The following is a 24,113-nucleotide window of genomic DNA, read 5'->3' as shown; positions in this document are numbered from 1 at the left end:
TGGTTTGAATTTTTGACAGATGTGAAGAGAACCCCGTACAATTTAGATGTCGGTACGTGTTTTAGAGGTATAATGGTATGGTGCTGATTTTATCAAAATCAATTTTTTTTTTTTTTTTTTTAAAAGTACAAGTATATTACATTGGATTTATTAATATAGACGTTGTACATTATAATGATTTATGATCAATAAGATGGATCAAGGAAAAAAATATTTATGAGATGTAATATTTTTGGTATGCCTCGTTATTCGGCTGTCATTCGTGTGGAAAACGTTCTTTTTTTTTAAAAATGATTTTCGGCTATGTAATCATTGTTTTTTCTCACCTATAAAATGATGTCCCGTCTTTCCGGTTTATAAAAAAAGGTCTGATTTTTCGGATTGAAATTTTCAAAAAATCCCAAGGGTTTCAAAAATACGATTAAAAAAATAATAATAGTACAGAATGTCTTAGAATATTTTCCCTAACCGGAATTTTTTTTTTTAAATATGATGCAAGTGGCCTATTGTGTATTCCAGAAGATTCCAATTCCCGACAGTCAACCCTTAGGTCAGCAACGTCATCAGCTATCGGAAGGTTGAAGGAACCAAAGCGCACACCCGATACTAAGTTCGGTGAGCGTGCTTTTGCCGTGTCAGGACCTAAAGCCTGGAATGGACTGCCACATGATTTGAGAATGATCGCAGACTCGACAGAATTTAGGTCTAAACTTAAAACGCACCTTTTCAGACAGTCGTATCCATAATTTCAGAAACCTCCACTTTCACAGTTGCGGCAATTTAAATTAACAAAATGTAAAAAATACTAAAAATAAAATAAAATAAATAAAAATAATAACTAAAAATAAATAAATAAAAATGTGGTCAACGAATGCCCGCTCCATTCATTCCCCGGCGGGATTGATGAGGTCCACATGGCGACGCCTGAGGCCCTAAAATGGCTCGCAGATCTAGATGTCCCCCTCTGACCCCCCACCATACGAAAGAAGAAGAAGAATAAATAAAAATGATAACAACTAACAATTTGTAGGCTTTTAAGACAGTTAAAATACATTTAAATTAAAATAAAAACTATAGCAGACTTAAGATCATGCGACGACCAGTGTTTTTTGATATAGTGTCTTCTGCGTGCAGTTCTATCTTTTATAAGCATAAACTTTTTAATATAAGTGTGTTTGTCGGAAGTGACTTGCCAGGTAAGTATGTTTTGGTATCTTTTCTAAATAACAAATGTAGATCCTAGGAAATAAATTGTACAGCGCCCTTGAGGTGATTTTTCACAAAAACGGCGCTCTACAAATTATCCAATTATTATTATTATTACTCAACCTTATACACTTTTTTTTAATAAATGTTTAAAAAATTTGTAACTACGTAACTTCTTTGTTTTTACTCGTTTCTCCTTTTCTTTTACATGCATAGTGTTAATATTAAACTCCCCTTAAAGTATAGTAATAAGTAATAACAATGTCCATGGCTGTAGTCGTGAGTGGTATAAGAATAGTTTTTTTATGGTGGTATATCTATGGTAGTTGTTGTCTATGGTCTAGAACTGTCAGAATCATAAATGTCAGAATGACACTAATGAATGAACTAATGTCAACAACATGAATACTATCCCCGAAATGTATGTAAATGTTGCTGCTTCTTGTCGAATTTGTCTGAGCAATTGCGCCGTCAGGAATATATTCTTATTTCAGAGAAAGTTCAATTCCGTAAGAGTGTCGCCTCAAGAAATGATTACTTCTGTGGTTTCTTTGGAGGTTCGTATTATCGCTATTAACCCATCGTTATTATAGCTATTAACCCATCGACACAAGATTAGTGATAGAACATCACTTTGTTTTGAAACAAAAAATCCTACTGGTTTCGCCACAACCGTACAGAGCAGATACAAACTAAATTATACCTAGCCCGTCGTCTCGCTGGCTTGTTAACGGTCAGATTCGACAAAAACCGGAGACCCTGCGCAAAACAGTAAAGATCACTACGGTTTACAGCGCTCATATTGTGGGACTTTTCTGCGCAGTGTCTCTAGTTTTTGTCGATTCAGTACCGATACTGAGCCAGTAGAACGACGGGCACACACAATACACGTATTATGACTTAAGTATTAATTTGAAATGGACAAGGACAAATGGGGAGTCACAAGATTTTACTGGGAACATGTCAGTGGAGTGCGGGACTATGTATCAAATTGATTGTTGATTTACTAATAATTTCTGATTCAACATGAAACTAACGATTACTTACCAGTAATTTTGCATTTGAATTTTCCACAGGTAAAGCAAGGCGATGGCCTCCCCGATAAGGTGTGCCAAAAATGTTATTCTAAGTTATACTCAGCTTATAAACTGAAATATTTAGCCGAGAGCTCCCACAACACTCTGATTAGTCATCTCGGCAAGAAACCAGGAGTGAAGGAAGAGACCAATGCAGATATTAAGGAAGAAATCCAGGGAGAAGGGAATAAGTTGGAAAGTTTACCGCCCCTCGAAGTCAAGGGGGAAGAGGGGAACCCTCCGGAAAGGGGGGATGAAGGTGCGTGGCCTGATGATGATAACGATGTTGAGGACAATCTTCCCCTGAGGACCAGCCAAATTGAAGAAAAACCTTCACTCCTGGAGGTGAAAGAAGAGAATATCTCATGTACAGAAAAAGATGCATCGCAAATCTTATTAGATGCTAAAGGTTCCTACATTCTTTCAATTTTATTATTTTTTTTATGAGAAATATTGTCAGTTTACGAATAACAATATTTGAATTCTTCATATTTCCATAATTATTTTGGGAAAATGTTGATGTGCAATAATGGTGACTTAGCTAGCGTAGGATTGATTGAGAATCTACAACAATTCTTCTACATACAATTTTATTTTATTTAAATTATTGTACGACAGATTAATCATCCATTTACAGTAAAAGATTTCTTATAAACATTCTTAACATTTGGAAATACCAAAAAAGTTTTAAGGTTACCCCTTAGAGGCGGAGCCCTGCAATTGCAGTGTTGAAGAATTGTGCCCACGCACGTCACGAAGCACTGCAATTGCAGTGACGACTTTATCAGAGATGTGCAAAATGGGTACACAAAACCATTTGAAATGCAAAATGGAAATGGGTCAAAACTTTTCCATTTGGAAATGCAAAATGCAAAATGGTTTTTAGAAAAGCATTTAAAATGGATTTATTTCAAATAAAGTACATCTCTGGACTTTATACATTCATTTTGCCTTTGGACATTACTTCTACTGGGTTTGTTAAGGCCCGTAGTAAGCGTTCAAAGGTGGTTTCAAAGGGAGATTTGTAAATACAAATATTAGAGGGAGCGCGCTAATATTAAAAAACTATAATAATTAAGAGAAAATATGTAATAGAACACGACTCGTTGAAATAGAGCAATAATAAAAAAGTAAAGCTCTCAACAAATGCTTTAGTTAGCATAAGATACACCGATTTTTTTCTTGCCTATAACATATCAAATAACAGAACAAAAGTGTTTTTAAAAATTTTGGGAGCTTACTTTGTGATTTTTTTCTATCGAAGGGAATTTCATAAAATTAACGTTTTGACATTACAAATGTACAGATATTATCTTCAAAAATTACTTTTTTTTTTTTGAACTTAAAAACGTTGTTTTAAGAGTTGACGAGAAGCTTGTTATGAATCAGTAGAAATTAGGTATGCGGGGGCTTAAACACAAAGATCAAAATGTCACTTTATCATGTATGGTATCGTCTTTATGTTGGCCTTAACAAAAATGTATTTTTATTTATTGAATATTTTTGCCAACTCCTACGGGATAAAAGATAATAAAAAATAAATCTACTGTTTTAGAAATTCAGAGTCGGAATGACAGAAGAGGTATATATGAGAGGATGCATGAATGTGAATGAAGCAAGGAGTATGTGCCAAGAGAGAGTTGTTTGGTGATCAGTCCTCTCTGCCTAACGGCTTGATGGTGTCATGTCTGATGAGCATGGACCCTTGTCAATCACCAGGGCTATGATGGGGGCTAAGGCAAGGAGGCGGAATGTGTAAAAGCATTGAAGAACCTTGATCATGTTGTCATGTCTGAAGGTGTTTGGAGAGTCCGCCAGCGGTAAGCAGGACGACAGGTCTCCGCGAAATCCGTATGAGTTAGCTCCGGGTAGAGATTCGTGGGAAGGAGTGCGCGAAGCCATCCTCAATTAATCAGCATCCATTGAACGTTTAACGGGACAATGATGCTTCATCTTTGCATCACCCCGACAGCATGCTTGGTAATCCAGTGTAGTCTCCAAGGCATTACTCCGACAGCACTCACAAATAAAAGCATTTTTTAATCCAAATAACTGATTGTATATTTTAATCTCACCAAACAACAACACTCGAACAAAGAACAGGCCGATCTCACACAGGAGTCAAAACGTTTGTTTTATGTTTGGTTAGTCTACACGGAAAGTCTGTATCCTTCAACATTTCAATCTCCCCGAACAACCACACTCGAACTAAGAACCGGCAGATCTCGCGCAGGAGTCAAAACGTCTCTTTTATGTTTTGTTAATTTACACGGAAAGACTCCGAAGGATCGGTTCATGGTATCCGCGTGATCTTTTTCATTATTTTCAATCTCCATTTTTTCTCGCAAAACGCCATGCACACCGCGGAATCGTCGTCTCCCGTATTGTTTTCCGATCTCCCTTCCCGCATTATTTTTGCTCGCCCGTCCAACCGATCGCAGGGCAGCCACCCGAAAAAACTCTCAACAAAACAACAATCGGGCACCACCCTGGCAATCCAAACTTGCACAACTCTTTGACGTTACAATGGTTAGTTAGTTAGTTAGTTTGTTTTAGAAAATTCATTCGATATCACCATTCCTCTTATTCTATCCATGATCTAGAATATCTGTTCTGTCGTGTATTCAACAAGTCATGGTGACGAATACGGCTAAAGTTTTTAGGCACCATTGGCAGAGTCATGCACTCTATACTACATTAAAATTAAGTATACAGGGTGTATCGGCACGTACCCGACAAACTTTAACCAGCTATTCCTTAGCACATTTGGAGTAAAAAATGTTATGGGCACTTTGCTGTCCGGTAACATTTTTTTTTAATAAAAAATTTATTATTCATATTTTCACCACATGTCACCAATGTTTTATCCTTTGTCAAAGTTTGAAAACCCGTCTGGCAATATTTTGTTCGAGTTTCGTTGAATAATGTACGTACGTACCTACGTTGGCGCTCTTTTACAATCACAACGAAATGGCACGGCACCATTCGTCTCATTTTTAACTATTTTTATTTAGTGTGTACGAAAGAGCGAGGACACTTTTTGACACACTTGCTAATAACAGCTGTTGAACACGAGAAACAATGTAAATGATAGTGACGGAGTGTGGATTTTTTATTTATTTTTTGTTTTCAATGGAAAAAAAATGTTACCGGACAGCAAAGCGCCCATGACATTTTTTACTCCAAATGTGCTTAGGAATAGCTGGTTAAAGTTTGTCGGGTACTTGCCGAAACACCCTGTATATGCAAGATTCGCATAATGTCTGGGTTCTAGACTAAATCTATTTGTTGCCAAAAGTCCATACGGTGCATGAAACGCATGTTAAACGCATCTGCAAATAGACATACCTGAGGAATTTTTTCTTTGTTTATTCCAGCATATTTATGTATTTAGTTTGGTGCGGAGTTCGTACACTATTCGCATACAGCTTATGAGGCCAGATTGGCTACTACTAATTGAGATGATGTTTCAGTTAAAGGAGGTTGTGTTGGGGGGAATGGTGCGAGGAAAGAGGTGTGTGAGCAGTGCGGCAAGCTGGTGAGGAACATGGTCACGCACCGACGGACGCACTCCGCCGCCAGGAAACTATTCCCGTGCGCCGACTGCGCGCGTGTCTTCAACGACTCCTCGGGTCGTCGGAGGCATCGCGCAACGGAGCACCTCGGCCAACTCTACTACTGCCAGATTTGCATGAAACGTAATTTTATTATAGAACCCTAATTTAATATTTTTATAGTGGAATAACTTATTGTGGAATTGAAAACAATATTAAGCACTCTCAAATGAAAAATGTGAAACAGAAAAAAACTGAGTGTAGAATCTTGTAATCAATTTATATAATAATAATAATAATAATAATAAATAATTGTTTATTCCAGAATGTGGGGAGGTTAGTGCAATCCCACACAATCCATAAAATATAACTACAATGTTATATACAGAGATACAATTAAGTACAAATAATTTAAAATGTAAGTTTGATAGAGCAAATAAAATATAAGAAAAAGTAAAAGGAACTATATAGAATGGAGAGTGTTAACATAAAACATTTAAATATCTTGTAAGCTTATCATCGGAGCGATAATTATGGGGGCCAATATTTTTCTCCAATGTTTTTCGATGCTCGATCCTGAGGTCTGGCGGGATTCGATGATGAGGATGTTTCTGGAGTTATTGATCCTTCCCCTCGTTCCGGCTACCCTGGATCTCATTAGGGCAGCAAAGCCGGGAACTCTTCCCTCCATGAACATCGAGGAGGCACTGCAGTGCCTTGGAAGTCCGAACATTATGCGGTAGGCATTATTGTATTGAATCCGAAGCCTTTCCATGGTTCGCTTTTTGAAATTGGCCCACAGCTCGCAAGTATACAAGGTAGTGCAGAAAGCTGAGAATAGCGTCCTTTTCACCTGCGGGCTGCAGAGTCGAAATCTTCGACTGAGCATGTTACTTTTTATGCTCAGTGCTCGCCTCTGCCTATCGATGTCGTCGTCATCCGTTAAGTTGTTGGTGATGATATGCCCTAAATATTTCGTTGTTTCTACTATTATGAGAGGTTCTCCATTTAAAAACGCTGGGGGAATCTTTTTTGGTCCTTCTCTGTATTTGACGACCAGCAGTGCTGTTTTTTTCGCGTTATATAACATGTTTGTTTCGAGTGCGTATTCTTCGCAGATCTTCAAGAGAATTCTTAGTCCCCTTATTGACGGTGCCATCAGCACCATATCGTCTGCGTAGCTCACGTTGTTGATGCATTCTCCTCCAATATGGCAGCCTACCCCAGCGTTATTTAACCTGTGAGTTAATTCATCCATATATATGTTGAACAGTACTGGGGACAAACAACCTCCTTGTCTGACCCCACTCTTTAAGAAAAAGGGTTCTGAGAAACCATCTTTCCATTTAACGAAGTTTTCTTGTTGACGGTGCCATGTGTCGAGAATTCGTACTACTTTCCATGGTAGACCTCTTTCTTTTAGTTTGGTCCACAATAATGGATGGTAGACTCTGTCGAAGGCCTTACTAAGGTCCAGAAAGCATGCGTAAGTTGTTGTTTTTCTCTTCCTGTAGTATTCCAATGTCCGTTTTACGCAGAATATGGCTGAGTCCGTGGAGCATCCTGTTTTAAAACCCATCTGATTGTCTTTCGTTTTCAATTGGAGTCCGACTTGATCTAAGAGAACTCGTTCAAATATTCTGGCGGTGGCGGTGGCGATGGATATCGGTCTGTAATTTTCCTGTAAAGTTATGTCTGTCAGTTTAGATTTTACTATCGGTATTATGATTGTCTTTGTCATGTCTTTGGGTAGATAACCACTCTTTATGATATCGGTGAACAATGTTGCCAGTAGTTTCAGAATCGCTACCCCTGCATGTTTGACGTGTTCGGTACTTAAGCCGTCATGTCCTGCTGATGTTCCGGATTTCATGTTTTTAATGGCGGTTTTCACCATGTTTGCAGTGACTATAGGGTCAATGTCATCATAGGCATTCAAATGCGTTTCGTTTGAGGAGATGGTCGGCGTGGTAGTCGCGAAATGTTTTTTGAAAATATTGGCGATTACTTCAGGATTCGTTTCTCCGTTTATGTTGCAAGAGACTTTGGAACGCATGTTCAACATTTTATTAGATTTATTCCAAAATGATTTGAAGTCCCGATTGTCTAAGTCCGCTGCTATTTTATCCATCTGGAGTTGTGTCGAATTCCTTTGGCATTGTTTTAGAGCTGTTTTGAAAGCGGCACGCTTTGTCCTTCTATCCTCCGCTATGGGACCATTGTGCGGTCTCCCATTATCAATCCAGGTGAGCATTGCTTGTCTTGATTTTTCGTATTTGTCTGCAACAAATTCATTCCACCCACAGACTTGCTTATATTTTGGTGTAGTAGTATTTCTAAATATACAAGCGGCACTATATCGTAATGCTTGTACTATACATCCGTAGAGGTGTTTTATTTTGGCACGTTCAGGGTTGCCACCGTCCTCATGAAATGTATTTTTTGGTTTGATTTTAGCTAGATAAGTTTGCGAACATGAGTTATAAATTCCGATATCACGTCTATTTTTTTTATATAACCACTCAAATACATATAAGTACATATCAAATTAGAGATTTGTTAATTATTATTAATTATATTTAGATTGTTTTCATTTCTAGCTTCTGATTGTGTTTCATGTTTTTTATTGTTAGGTTGGCATTGCCTACACAGCCTACAAACAAACGCGAATTATGCGCGAACTTCATATGGGTGTTTTGTCAAATGGTGCGTCGGTTGGTAAATTTTCGCGTAAATTATTATTTACCTAAATAATATTAAATAAAATATATTTTTCAAAATCGTAAATGCAAAAAGTTGTTGTTTATTGTCATTGAGTTGAGTCATAAGTTTTTTTTTTAAATGCTTATTAAAAACGAGGTAAAAGTTTACCCCAATTTTTTATAGTGAAAGTATTTAATATCCTTATTTGGTGGATTCAATTTTGATAGTTCGCGAACCCAAGTTGACACAAATTCTATAAAATAATTTTTCATACAAAAATTTTAGATTAGCTGTTTACTATTAAAAATTAAGTCTTTTAATATATATTCTAAAATAATATAAAGTATTTGTATCTTCGATTATCAAGTAGGCCATAAACAATATACAGAAATAGACAATTTTCAATGTTGACCCAAATAAGTTTAAATACAGCAATTTTAAAAGAACTAATATTTTTATAAATCCAAAAAATATGGAATAAACGGCAAAATATAGGTGAATTTATTTGGCTCTATAATATAAGCACTACAATCAGTTTATATGTTTTCATATTAAAATTCAGAGTTATGATTTCTTTTAATGAGGGAAGGAAATTTCCAAAACTAATGCTTAAAAGTGCCGAGTGCTAGACACATATTTCTGTTATTGACGTACTCACTCAAATGGTTACAGAAGAGAGTGTCTATGGCAGGCGGACACTGGGCTGGTGGCGCAGTTTAGATTTCTATATAAATCCAATTGTTTTTTTTATTCCGAGATTGATGAAATTTTGCACAAATGACCTTAAAAACAAGAGGAAGATTACTGTCTTCATCTAATTTCGAAAAACTCTACGTAAAGCCCGGGCATCGCTGGGAATTTCACCTAGTCATATACATAAAGATAGCAGCCAAAATATATGTTAAGAAAATGTTAGTAGCACTTATTCGGAGTATGATACAGTTAAAAATGACTGAAATTGATATGGTCGAATTAGCTCAGTAGTCGGAGCAATGCCCTGGCAAGGCAAAGGACCTGGGTTTAATTCTCAAATGTGACCGAATCTTTTTCTGTTTCACATTTTTTGTTGAGAGCGGTTAATATTGCCTTCAATAATTTTTTTTTTTTTTTTTAATTGCCGGCAACCCGGGCGTTTATTGCAATAACATGATCAAAATTACCAACATGAAAGTAACCCACCTCACTAGAAGATTTCTGTTCTGATTACATCTATATTTCTTTAGTTTTCTCCTTAACACATTGATGACGGTTCCATAATATTTCATCAAAATGAAAATTCAACACACCTTTAAAAAGAGATATAGAGTCATTAAAAGTGATGAAAAAAAAACTAGGTTTAATAGTAACCTATTAAACCTAGTTTTTGATTTCATCACTTTTCATGACTTTGTATCACTTTTTGGAGGTGTGTTGAATTGTCATTTTGATGACATACCCGGTCACCATTAATGACGGGTTAAATCAAAATTGATGATGTGCTGCGTTTGTACCATAGGCATCCAAATTGATAGACTTGCCCTATCATAAAATCTGGGTATCATTTCGAAGAGCTGGAGACAAACTACGTGACCACATTTTTGGCACCAAGAATGCTTTAAATAAACTACAACATCGGTCTTACATTGACCGCCGACGAAGAGAGCACATTGAAATAACCAGACCCTGCACAGAAAAGCAAAGTTCCCTAAAGTAAGGCAAGTCCATTGTGGAACTTTTCTGCGTAGGATCTGAATGTTCATTTTTTACCAAACCGTTTTTTTTTTTTTTTTTCGTCATTTGTTCTATTTTGGGAACAAACAGCTAGTACCCATATAGAACAACTCATATGGTCTCATAGAAATATTAACTAAATGGTGTTAAAAAGAGAAAACGCCAAGCTTTGTACTCAAATACAGAAGTTAACCATAGAATAATTAAAATGTACATCTCCATCAAACCAAAGGATCCGACCGCAATTTGAGAAAAATTTATGATATTTTGTGAATTTTTTATAAATTATTTTTATACCAAATTACAAAAAAGCGATGTTAAGAATATATTTTTATGTACAAAAATATGTGTTTTTTTTGTTAACAGTAATTTTAGATCAGTTTTTAGACGAAAAAACGTAGGCGAGCCATTTTTAAAACTTTTTATGTTTGCATTCAAATTTTTTAGTTTATTTCTTATAATATTTGAAAGTGTATTTATCACCAAAACAGTTATTTAGTTTTCAGATACGTTCAGAAATATCCCATATCCTTGGATTTTATTGAGAAGCGGAAATACACACAAATTCACCGATTTTTTTACAGCTTCTTTAAGAAATATAACAGTCAAAGGCCTGAAGGGTTAACGCATATTTTATTTTATCTGTATCTTTATGTATAACTAGCTGAATAACCATATATTATCCAAGGGAATTCGTCCTCTAATCCCCAACCCTACACAAAGGCAACTAACTACGTGGAATCTGCATTCCCTCGGTGGTTTCATAGGTGATTCGATATAGCTTTATTGCATACATTTTGTGCAAATATTAGATTAAATAAATTTTTTGTAATATTTGCACAAAATGTATGCAATAAAGCTATATCGAATCACGCAGAATCCGCGTTTCCCGACATCAATGTGTTGGAGTTACTTTGCCTCATTTGAAATTTTTTCTAATTAATATATGTTATATAAATGTGTAAATTTTGTGTGTTAATCGAAGGACCTTTTGTACAAATCAGAAATTTTGTTGTAAAGAAGAGTGAGAGGACTCACCGAATGTAATTTCTGAGCAACTTCTTCTGTGGGCTGAATCACTTGCGGAATTTACTAAAGGGGGCACCAAGTCGTTACTTGTTTATTGAAATGGCATGGACGAATTTGCATGTTATAAAGGTATTATAATCTTCTAAAGAGCGGAAAATGCACTTATTGCGGCGAAGGCACGCTTAACGGCGAAAAGCGCACTGTTACTCGTATCAGCGGTGAAATAAGAGTTTTTACTCGTATCAGCAGTGAAGGAAGAGTGCGTAACATACAACAATAACATCTTCAAAGTACAATGGTCTTGTCTCTATGTGTCTTGTGTAAAATTTAATTTAGTAAAGGGCGTAACCAAATGTATCTCTTAAATTGCTGTATATAATTCCAGATTTCAAGCACGGAGAGGGCCACGTGAGTTTCATGCACTCGGCGCGGTCCAAAGATTTCCCGTGCGTGATGTGTGATATGCGCTTCTTCACGCAGTCGCGGCTCAACAACCACATCACGGTGCACACGCAGGAACGCGCCTTCCCCTGCCCCGTGTGCGATAAGCGCTTCCGCACCAAGGCGGATAGCAGCTACCACAGGTCACAATTTGTCGTGTCTATACTGCGCCAATTCACTCTATATATATATTATTATATGTATATCCTCATGCTGCAAGGCTGAAGGAAGAGAAAGTACCTGGTAGTGATCTGCTGATGATCCTTGTTATATCCTTGTCAAAAAACCTAGTGTGATAAATGAGACTTTCAATTTGAATGTCTACAAAGGCAATATATAGGTATAAGGCGCTAATAATCTCGATTCTTCTTCTTTCGTATGGTGGGGGGGTCTGAGGGGGACATCTAGGTTTGCGAGCCACTCTAGGGCCTCAGGCGTCGCCATGTGAACCTCATCAATCCCGCCGGGGAATGAATGGAGCGGGCATTCGTTGACCACATCAATGTAGAAGTAACACTGAATATTCCTGGGATTTTCCCTTTTATTCCGCACATTAGTTTGAATGTAATAATTAATATAATATTACCGAAATATTATAAAAAAATTATTTGCAAATGCATTCAGAGTCGCTTCATGTCATTTTTATTGCAGTAAATTCAAAACTAGTTAATTAATATTATTACTAGTTAATTCTCGTTAGTTCGCCCTCACCTTGAATACGCTAGTGTTATTTGGTCTCCTTTCTATGCTGTCCACATCTGTCACATAGAATCCGTACAACATCGCTTCCTACGAGGAATCGCTTGGAGGTTGGGTCTTGAAAGAGGAGAGTACTCATATGATGAAGTTGAACAAACTTTAAACATTTCTTCTTTGGAGAAACGTAGAAGGGACACTGATCTGATTTGCATATTCAAGATTATCAATGGTATTACAGACTCACCTGCTTTGTTGCAACTTATCCAATTCAACATCCCTTCCCGTAGACTCCGAAATAATGAATTGCTGTTCGTCAATCAACATTCTACCAATTATGGATACCATTCTCCTTTGTCCAGAATGTCGAGACTTGTCAACTCACTGTCAAGTCAAAGCATTGAATTTTGTGGTATATGCCTAAATGACTTTCGACAGTCAATACGCAATGTCTAATTTCTAATGCCCTTTGAACTATCTTCATGCTTTGACTTATTATTATCTCCCATTCTTACTTTTATATTATTATTGTCATTGTTATTGTCTTCGCTCCTCATTTATATATGCTCTCCTTTCACTGTCATCTCTGTTATACTTATTCGTGTAATTAATATGTTGTTAATGGACTATTTGTCCGTAAATAAATAAATAAATAAATAAATAAAAACTCCCGGTGGAAAATGAACTTCACTAAATAAAGCCAAGACCATTTCAAGCAACTGTTACTGAACGAGGAACAGATATATGTCGTGGCTCCGTACTTTGCTGAAGAATTATGCTGATGTCAGCCATAGCCTGGTTACCGTCTGAGGCGTATAGAAATGACAAAATTCGGTTACGTAACGTGTATTTATTTATCAACCGAATTACATGATCTAAATGTACAACTTATTTACTAAAAAAATTCTGCTACTACCGCTGACAAGTTTGGCCCCAGTTGAACTCCAATAATTTAGTCAAAAGTATAACTTCTTCTGTTGAACTCGACACTGTATTCTAGATAATTCCCTCATCCAGGTGATACACAGCTGTCGACTGGTAGCCCAGTGAATTCTATCACAGAATAAAGAATAAAGAATAACCCAAAAAGTGCCTTGTCGGCGTGTTTCGAAGTGCCTTGTGGGTGTGTTTCGATGTGCCTTGTGGGCGTGTTTCGATGTGCCTTGTGGGCGTGTTTAGATGTGCCTTGTGGGCGTGTTTCGATGTGCCTTGTGGGCGTGTTTAGATGTGCCTTGTGTGTATGTTTCGAAGTGCCGTGTTTCGTGATCCAAATATTTGCATAATATTTCACTTCAAACCAACGAACATCCACAAAAAATTATTTATATAAACAAAACTGTTAACATTAAGAAAATTATATAAATATAATAAATGTCTTCTTATGTACACAATAAATAATAAACTCATACATACAAATACAGATCTCATTAAAACGTCCCAAGTGCACACTCATTTTACACGGCAACACAATTTTTTTTTTTTTTTTATTTATTCACATTTAAACCCGCTAAACTACTTTTGTAGTTTGTCAGCAGGGACATAGAGACAACATTTATACACTCATAAGATACAATTTGAACGGTACATAATTACATAAATTGGTTACATTGCAGAAAAGTTTAAATAGCAGCATAAAAGCCTTATATAATAAGCAAGTAAAAATAAATGTATGAACAAATTAGTATTATCAACATAAAACATAAAAGCCTTATAAAATAAGCAAGTAAAAATAAATGTATGAACAAATTAGTATTATCAACAAGTACATCAATAGTTTCATAAATAGAGGTAGGTAGTCAGGTATTACAAAATAATTGTTTTTCCATTTTCTAAGAATATGAATTCCATTTCAGGGGTATCAGTATAGATCATTATTATCCAATAACCATTTCCTTAGATTATATTTAACATTAGCAGTATACATGTTATTTGGGAAGCCCGCTGCACATCCGACTGGAGACAAGGACAATAACATACATTTAAACACCATATATACTCACTATGGCAAGCAATCCATTGGTTACGAGGGGGGCAACATATATAATTGCCTTCCAGACAAAATTAAAAAAGTATAGGTACATTTAAAAAAAAATTGTTCACTTTTATGCTCAATCAACAAAACACTGAAAGGGAATAATATTGTTATGTAATGTATTAGTTATTTCTAGTTAACCTTCCAGCGGGGGCGCGCTGTCGTAAAATTTACGACAGACGCGCCTTATAGCTTCCCCCACTCTTACCACTTAGTCGTAAGCATCAAGCTTCGAGATATGCTAGAGTCAAATCAAATCAAATCAAATGTCAATCATTTGCCGCAATATATAAGTGCTGAATTCCGGGATCAAAGTGAATTACGGTCGGGCAATTGAACCGATAACAGAAGAAGAAAATAGAAGCTTTCCAAAAAGCGGTGTTTGTCGGTTATTTGCACTGGATAAGTAAAGATCCTCAACATCAATGAAGTGTTGCCGTTGCCAGTCCTTTACATGCAAGAACCATTCTTCAGATGAGGTGGTTTGTAAAAATTGTAAGGAAGAGAATTTTGATTCTGACTAAATAAGTCGATAAAATATTTGTTTTGAAATATTAGTATGTTTAGAATGTTACTTCGTTTTTTTTTGAGAAAGTTTTTTTTTTAAGTGCTGCCTATTATCATTTTTCATAACCTTAATAATAATAATAATATTTGGCTAATTTATATAGCGCCGTTTTCGTGAGAAATCACCTCAAGGGCGCTGTACAAATATATTTCTTAAATAGTTAATACTAGAACTACTGACTTATCTCTAAGACTTATATCTAGTGACTTACGACTAAGGCCTATAACTACTATCTTAACGACATATATACGAGTATTTACATATTTAGCAACTTACAACTAAAATTAATATTAACAATCTAATCTTACTAACGCCAGAAGAAGAAGGAAGTTCCATTATATTAGGGTGTTTTTATTGTTAGCTGGATATATATGTTAAATGAATGAAATTAATTAATAAAATCAATCGTCAATCTTAAACGCATTTAGATGATTCATCTGCCAACAATTAAACCGATTGACTTGTTATGTTCCCGCTGATATTGTCCATTGTCCATTGGTAGGCAAGTCAATAGAAAAATTGAATGAACGGAATCGCTAGATAATGTAACAATTACAGTATAAAAAAATGAAAAAAAGAAATATTTGCATAGAATGACGGATTTATGGAAATGAGTGTCTGAAAAAGTGAGTTTTTAGTTTGGATCTAAATTCTGTTGGGCTGGTTATACATCTCAATTCCATAGGAAGTTTATTCCAAGCCTTAGGGCCGGATACTCCGAATGCACGATCACCAAACTTAGTGTTCGGATTTCACTTAGGCTCTTTCAACCTTCCAATTGCAGATGATGTCGCTGATCTAAGACTTGACTGCCTTAGACCAGTATTTTCCGGAATGCATAGCTCAGTAATATACGGTGGCGCCATTTCGTTGATAGCTTTAAACACCATCCAGCATAGCTTGTACTGGATCCTTTCAGGACACTTCAGCCAGTGAAGATTTCGGAGGTGCTCCGAAATGTGCGAAAACTTGGGTACCCCGGTGATAAGCCTTGCTGCGGCGTTGAACACTGATTGTAGTTTATCAGTTTCGCATTTAGGAAGATTTGCATAAATGCCGTTGCAATAGTCAAGACGTGATACTATATATGAGTTCACAAGTAATTTAGTTGCCTCTGATGAAAGGTTCCTACGAACTGACTTAAGTTGTCTAAGGTAGAAGAACCCCGTGCTAACGGTCTTATTTACCTGACTTTTTAAAGAAAGGTCTGAATCCAGATAAACTCCCAGAAGTTTGACGGTTGTTTTAGCAGTTACGTCGTTGCCGGAAATAGCGATTGGTGAGTTTTCTATTAAATGTTGGCGTCTATGTGTGGCTGCCCAGAGAAACTCCGTTTTTGAAGGATTTAGCTTAAGTTTATTTGAGGACATCCAGAGATTGATTGCTTCTAGACACTCAGCTGTGCGAATTTTTAGGCCGTCGATATCATTTGGTGAGCAGTAAAAGTATATTTGCTGATCGTCAGCATAACAGTGAGATAAAAGACCAAATGACTCGATAATTTTTGCAACGTCATTTGTAAAAAGAATGAAGAGAAGTGGACCCAAAACGGATCCCTGGGGTACCCCTGAAGAGAGTTTTGTGAAGTTGGACTGTTTATTTCCAACCTTTACTGCTTGCGAGCGATTGGATAGATAGGATTCTAGCCAATATTTGATGTTAGAATGTAAACCAAACGTTACTTCTAGTCTCTTAATGAGAAAGTCGTGGTCAATGGTATCAAATGCAGCGCTCATATCCAAAAGTGAAATAAGTGCTAACTTACCTGACTCTATGGCAAGGGTTATATCTGACAGGACACGAAGTAATCCGGTTTCTGTTGAGTGGAACCTCCTATATGCAGATTGATGATTGGTGATTAATTTATTCAGATTTAAGTGGGAGATTATTTGAGAAGCCACAATTTTTTCTAGGAGTTTAGCTACGAAAGGCAGATTTGATACAGGTCGATAATTACCCAGGTTGTCGGCATCAAGCTGTGGTTTTTTAATAATTGGAGTAACTACAGCAGACTTAAGTGGCTCCGATAAAGAAAACACCACTTACATGAAGAAAACTCGATGACGTAAAATTTACGACAAGCGGCCGCTCAAGGGAAATTTCTCAATGCGCCCGCTGGAAGGTTAAATAAGTGAAAATGTCATTTTCTTTTATCTAGAATAAAAACTTAAAAATAATAATAATAATAATTGAGATTTAAATTTCCAATACAAAACTGTGTTTACGAAATTCAAATGAGATAAAGATCTTGATGTCAGGCGTGTGAAAGCGCTGTTAGATTAAATGGAACATTTGTTTGTGATATCGACCTACAATTCATAATAATTGTACTTATTTTTAATATACTTATACAGTTATTGCAATATTATTATCTTGTCAATTTTGCTAATTCAAATTTGTAGAGAATGTACTTCTAGTGTTATTCATTATTCTCAGAGATGTGCTTTATTTCAAATAAATCCATTTCAAATGGAAATGCAAAATGCAAAATGGGTATTTTCCATTTTGCATTTTTAATGCTTTTCTAAAAACCATTTTGCATTTTAAATGCTTTTTTCAATGCATTTTCCATTTTAAATGCTTTTTTTGTAACATTCTTCCTACTATCTCCAATCATCTTTTTTTGATAAGCCCAAAATATCAGTCGGTCCTCAACCTCGCTATGAGAGATACTTTCCATTTGTCAATTTGCTCCCTGGTAGGAGCCCTGGCAATCGAGTGATACCATTACAAAAAATACTGATTCAAATACTGAACATGAGGCCATGACACTGTAATATTAAATGTTAGATAGCAGTTTCTATGTTTTTACGTTGGCAACATTAGTCCCGCGCAAATTTTTTGTGGTTTCATAATCTGTAGTCGTGGTGTTTCTGGATTTACCATCATGTAATATGTTTGTTCTACATTGATGTCCATTATTAAATGACAAAATTGTTTAAAAATTCTATAATTATTTTGATTGTTTGACCTGAGAAACCATTTTGCATTTTCTATGCATTTTTAAAATAGGTATTTTGCATTTTGCATTTGAAATGCTTTTCTAAAAACCATTTTGCATTTTGCATTTTCAAATGGAAAAGTTTTGACCCATTTCCATTTTGCATTTCAAATGGTTTTGGGTACCCATTTTGCACATCTCTGATTATTCTATTTTTATTAAAAATTTTAATGAATCATGCAGGGTAAATATACGCCAGTCTCTCACTACGATTTATATTTAATTTGGTATTTATTTATTTCCAGGAGGAGTGTTCACGACAAAGAGAAGTCGTACGTTTGCCAGTACTGCCCCAAGGCGTTTTTCTCTTCAACTAAAATGAAAGAGCATTTGAGGTAACGAAAATTTATTTAACCTCATATCCACCTAAAAATCGGAGAACAAATGTTTCAGTTGTCCCGGTCGTTTTCAATTAAAATAACTTTTCTTCTTTAAGTGTAAAAAAATTCCCTCCAGAAATAAAGCCCGCTTTTTATACTAATACATAATAACTTAGGTAAATACTTAATTAACACTAAAGATATTGATGATAAACTTAGCCACTCGGGCATATATAAACTTAATTGTAATGATTGTTCTGCTTTTTATATCGGAAAAACGGCCCGGAATGTAAACATAAGAATAAAAGAACACCTGAGGTGTTTAAATAATAATGCTTTTTCAGAATTCGCGAATCATCTACTAGAAACTAACCATTCCTTTGATAAAACCTCTGGGACTACAATATTACATAAAAATGGAATTGGAATTAGGTCGAACAATTTAGAAGCCCTCGAAATTAAAAAGCCGTCAATAATAAATAAAATATAATCAACATTCAAATCAATTTAACTGATAGTCCAATATTTAATTTATTCCGTTAACAACTGATAAAACTGTTTCCTCCCTTCCCCCTCCCTTCCTACCCATCCTGTAATCAGTATACATCCTTTCTCGTTCTAGCACTAATAAGGTGTCTGCTCTTTTATTTCTATCTCTTTCACTCATTGTTTTATTTTCTTCTATATATATATGTGTCTGTATGAAAATAACTTTAGTTGATATAATAAGCCCTGACGAAGCTTGAGCTAAGCGAAACCTGGTTGGCTGTTAATATTAATTCAAAATAAAAGTGGTGTTTTACAAAGTGTATTTTTTCATTTAATATATAATGTCACATCACAAAGTGTTTGCTTCCTTCGATAAAATTTATTATTCATTGAACGAAAAATGTTGATATTACTTGGGGCATAAGGACACACCCACTACCGTTTCAATCGGTTTATCTCTTCAGTGGGAAAAAAGGCTTAATTAAAGTTATACATTAAAGGCAATAGGCGAAGTGAACAATAGGTTCCCTTGTTGCTAGTCAATCAGGACTGACGTTAGAAGTATGGTTGGCAGGACCCATACAGAGGAGCGCAGCTACAAGTGCAAGGAGTGCTGCAAGAGCTTCTTCAGCTGCTCGGGTCTGCGACTGCACGAGAGGCGCCACTCTGGCCTCAAGGACGTCGCCTGCACCCTCTGCCACAAGACCTTCATCACTAAAGGGTAATGGCAAACTAGCTTAGGGGCCGTTCAAGTATTACGTAAGCGGATTAATTACAATTATTTACCCCCTCTTCCCCCTTGTCACCAAAAGTAAGCAAAGCTCTTACCCCCCCCCCCTCCCATGCTTACGTAAAAATTGGTACCTATATGCATTTTTCTGTTAATGTATTCTGTTTTATAAACAATTCAACTTTGGCGAAAGAGGATCAACGGTAACACAAATATTAACTTGCTTTGATTTGCTTACAACACGTCAAATCGTCAATCGTACTGAAACGAAACAATAGATTGATGGAAGAAATTTTGACAAGTGAGTAGCACGCGGTAATTCCCCCATTCGCTTCTAAGCGAGTACCTGAACGTATTAATTATTTGTGGGAATCCCCGAATATGTATTCGGTTTTCAAACATAGACAATGTGTGGGTTGCCAATGTGTAAAAAAAAAATAACTACTGCTGAGCAGTGCTGACGTAATCACTATCTCCACCCCCCCACCCCCCCATGTCATCAAAAATATGCAAAGCAAAGACCCCCCTGCCCCCCTATAGTGCTTACATAATACTTGAACGGCCCCTTATGTGTATTTACTTGATAACAGCATGTTTAGTTGATGATAGCGAATGGCGACTATTCCAGAAGTCCAGTGGACTACCCTGGACTAAGTTAGCGAAAGAAACTCCAGCGGCTGTGCGAGGAGAGACTGGACCGGTTTATTTACTTGATAACCAATCGCATAAAGTACTGACGGCAATTCCAGAGGGAAGTCCAATTGGTCACAAATAAATTATATTAAATTTGAACCTATGTGTTATTTGATATAAGATAATTACATTCTTTGACACAACTGATAAACAATCATTTACAATATATTAACCTCTCACGTGCCGCCGTATCCATATGGATTCATCAAATAAATCATTTCTTTGAGCTAATCTGAGGAAACTACTTATGTTAGATTATTAATATTTTTTACAAATTTATGAACACATTGGCCTGGTATATCAGTTGATTTTAAGCTCGGCTTAGTGGGAATGTCAAGCTTAGCGAGGCTTGGAACTAAATCCGTAAGCCTAGATATCACCAGAATTAGACAGATTGTGTATGATAGAGGAACATGTTATTTTTTCTTTGTAAAACCCAACAACTGTCTATGTGAGTGGTATATGTATTCTTTCTACTGTCATCGGGAGATCTCAATATGTCAAGGACGGCAGTCTATTTCATGAAACTAAAATATTTTTAGGCGGGTTGAATTTTTGAGTTCCCCACTTCAATCAGCGTGGTGCTATATGCGAGGATACTAATTTTAAGTAGTATTTGTTTTGCCGGAGTTGTGCACTATTCATGTAATGTAATGTCATGTAAAAATAAACTGTCCTGATGTTGAAACCTTTGAAATCCCTTACAAGACTATTTCAGACTGATTATCAATTGATAACATCGACATTCCTCGTCGCTCCATGAATATAATAGTCCATACATATAAAATTAGTAAATTTCGGTGATATGGAAGTATTCAATTATTTACGTAAAAATGTCAGATTTGACGTGTGACTTTGTGTCTAATAAATTTAACTATTCTGTGGCTTATCAAGGCTTGAGTGGCATATTTAGCCCACTTAAATTTGAGCGAGGAATGTTCTAAATAGCGAGGATACCGAGTGGCTGATATACCGGGCCACTATCTCGTAAGACAGTACAATTTACGAAAACATAAATTTTGTTAAGGCGATGCCATACGTAGTAATGCAAAATCATGTGTTTTTGGTTTGAAAATTTGGTCGCCTAGAAATGTTTCATAAAAGCCACAATGTCAGACTCAAGATGTCAGGTCAAAATAGACGGAGAATTGTCGGAAGAATTTACAGTATCACAGGGACTTAAACAGGGGGACAGTCTGGCTCCCACTCTCTTCAACATTGTGCTCGAACATGTAATACGAAAAACACTAATAGACACTGGCTCCAATATTTGTTTCAAGAGCAGTCAAGTTGTCGGATATGCGGATGACATCAACATTGTCGGAAGATCAATTTCAGCCATTAAGGAGGTCTTCGACCCTTTAGAAATAGCGGCGCGGGAAGTAGGACTGCGAGTTAATGTTGACAAAACAAAAATGATGGTACAGAGCAGGAACCCTTCGCACAGAAGAAGAAGTAGTGCACTATTTAAAGACAACTACTCATACGAAGTGGTCGATCAATTCACCTACCTGGGCTCCAGCCTGACAGAGAACAATGAGGATCCAGCAGAAATCAGAAGAAGAATCACAGCAGCCAACAAAACATACTTCTCTTTGGTGCCAGTGTTTAAGTCACGTAGTGTCCACAGAAAAACCAAAATAACCATATATAAGACCATTGTAAGAACTGTATTGGCATATGGATGTGAGGCGCTGACACTGACAGTAAAGATGGCTGAAATGCTGGATACTTTTGAAAGAAAGGTGCTGAGAAGAATATGTGGACCGGTGAAAGAGGACGAACAGTGGCGTATCCGGCACAATAGAGAATTGTACGATATATATAAGGCCCCTAGCATCTCTGCACACATGAGACTCCTCAGGCTGAGATGGGCTGGTCATGTACAGAGAATGCCGGATACACGCGTCCCAAAAAGAATTCTGACTGGTCACCCAGGTGGAAAGAGAAAAGTGGGAAGACCCAGACTGAGGTGGGAAGATGAGGTAAGAGGGGATGCAGCACAGCTTCTCCAGGTGACAAACTGGAAGTCAGCCGCTGAGGACAGGAGGAGTTGGAGGCGACTGTTGCAGGAGGCCAAAGCTCGATATGGGCTGTAGCGCCATCGAAGAAGAAATGTTTCAGATGCTTTAATTAAATACTGCGAGTAGAATACATCTTGGCCTTTGAAATAATCGAGTATTTTTTAGATAAGTCTTTTTATAAGCCCAGAAAAAAATAATGTAAAGACCTATGAAAACTGCTTTAAAGTTCAAAATCTCCTACTTACGAACCCATTTTCGATTATGACTTTATTGTATAATGTGGCAAATTAAGTTATTTATAAAATGATCGAAAAAAAATTAAATATTTGTGCCCGAACATCCACAAAATAAAATAAAAGGCATTTTTTGGCCATGTTTTTTTCTTGCATAAATAAAAACAGGCGGATGGTGTTAAGCGGGAATTTAAACCTTATCGCCATCTACGTAAGGGTTGTTATTGATAGCGGCTCAATTTAAAATATTACACGAGGTAGTGCATCGCCTTAAAGATAAATAAGTTATTACGGAATTTGAATCATCTGGCGGATGGGGAAAATTAAGCGTGGACACTCCAATGGTGGTTTATCAGCCCTTGTAGAGTAGTATAGTCATATTATTATACATTCATTTCCGTTCAGTTCCGGTCATTCATTTGAGTGTTTACAGAATAAAAACCCCTAAGAATCAGCCCTGGTGAATGACCACTTTTCAGAATCGAAACTTTGCTTGAAATGGCTTCAACCATGATCAATGACCAGATCTGAATAGCCATATCCTTCCCCTCCCACTCCCTTCTACTTTACAATTTACCTACACTATTTGGGAATGCGACCGTCTCACTTAACTCTGGACAGTTCACTTGTCCGGTATTTACATAAAAAAATGTAGATCATCAACTGCTGTTTTTCAGGAACTTACGGAGTCATATGCTGACACATACCAAGGTGAAGGCTTTCCCTTGCAAGTATTGTGGGGTGAAGTTTGGCCGCTCCGACCATCGCAACAGGCACCAAAAAACAGCCCACCAAACCAAGGTCTCGTTCAATTCTTCTTCTCAAGTCCCTGCCTCATCTGCTCCAAGCGTGGAGGACCGCAGACACATGTGATACTTGATCACTCCAACGCAGTGGTGATCTTCCTACCAAACACTTAAATAATTATCTTTTATTAATTAAATTAAGCTTTTATCCTGTTATTTCACCTTTGTGATAAACCTAATAAATAATTAGTACACCTATAAGCCCAGTCAATCTAGACAAATACCAATTAGGGGAAAGCTGAATTTTTGCAGGTTAATAGTACCTATCCTAGAGAGTATTTTCACATAATCATGATCCATAATCTCCCCCGATTGCTTCCTCCCCTATGTCCCCAAACATTTAACCTTTTGTACTCCTTTGTCGCCGCCACGGCGACATAGAAAACATTCTAACAACTCCGATGGCGCCGCAGCGGCGACACAAATAATGGGTATACATTTTATTGTTTAAAAAATAAAACGGTCCTTTTACAGAAATACAAAAGATTCTATTCAGTTGTATACAGTACCCACTTACGATTGGTTGTGCTTTTTGCTCTGTTTTCATACATAACAATAACTACACATTCATTGTATTTGAATATTTTTTACTGGGCAATAAAAATTCTCACTCCATCAGAGACCAGGCTCAATGGAAAACTCCATATTTTAAGAAAACGTCCCAAGCGGAACTGTGTGGTCTGCTCGAAAGGGGCAGTAAAAGGTGGCAGACCAAAAACCAGTGAGTACTGTGACACATGTCCTAACAAGCCAAGTATGCATTTAGGCAACTGCTTTCTAAAATACCACACGTTAAAAAGAT

The 24,113-nt window shown here is 36.6% G+C and overlaps 1 protein-coding gene across 1 annotated transcript; it reads left to right on the top strand.

Moving 5' to 3' along the window:
- Positions 1-1,560: 1,560 nt before the first annotated feature.
- Positions 1,561-24,051, top strand: LOC149419146 (uncharacterized). Its single transcript, XM_089637699.1, has 7 exons — positions 1,561-1,763; positions 2,283-2,691; positions 5,756-5,980; positions 11,664-11,862; positions 18,262-18,351; positions 19,400-19,546; positions 23,183-24,051. Exons 1-7 carry the CDS (start codon positions 1,608-1,610, stop codon positions 23,376-23,378), a joined length of 1,422 nt encoding a protein of 473 aa, XP_089493825.1. The 5' UTR covers positions 1,561-1,607; the 3' UTR covers positions 23,379-24,051.
- The last annotated feature ends 62 nt before the right edge of the window (positions 24,052-24,113 follow it).

Source organism: Hesperophylax consimilis, chromosome 12 (assembly GCF_061612785.1).
Source record: "Hesperophylax consimilis isolate HC1 chromosome 12, BYU_Hcon_1.0, whole genome shotgun sequence".
Lineage (NCBI taxonomy): Eukaryota > Metazoa > Arthropoda > Insecta > Trichoptera > Limnephilidae > Hesperophylax > Hesperophylax consimilis.
Note: the sequence above shows the minus strand (reverse complement) of the source record. Positions and strands in the feature narration are given on the sequence as shown.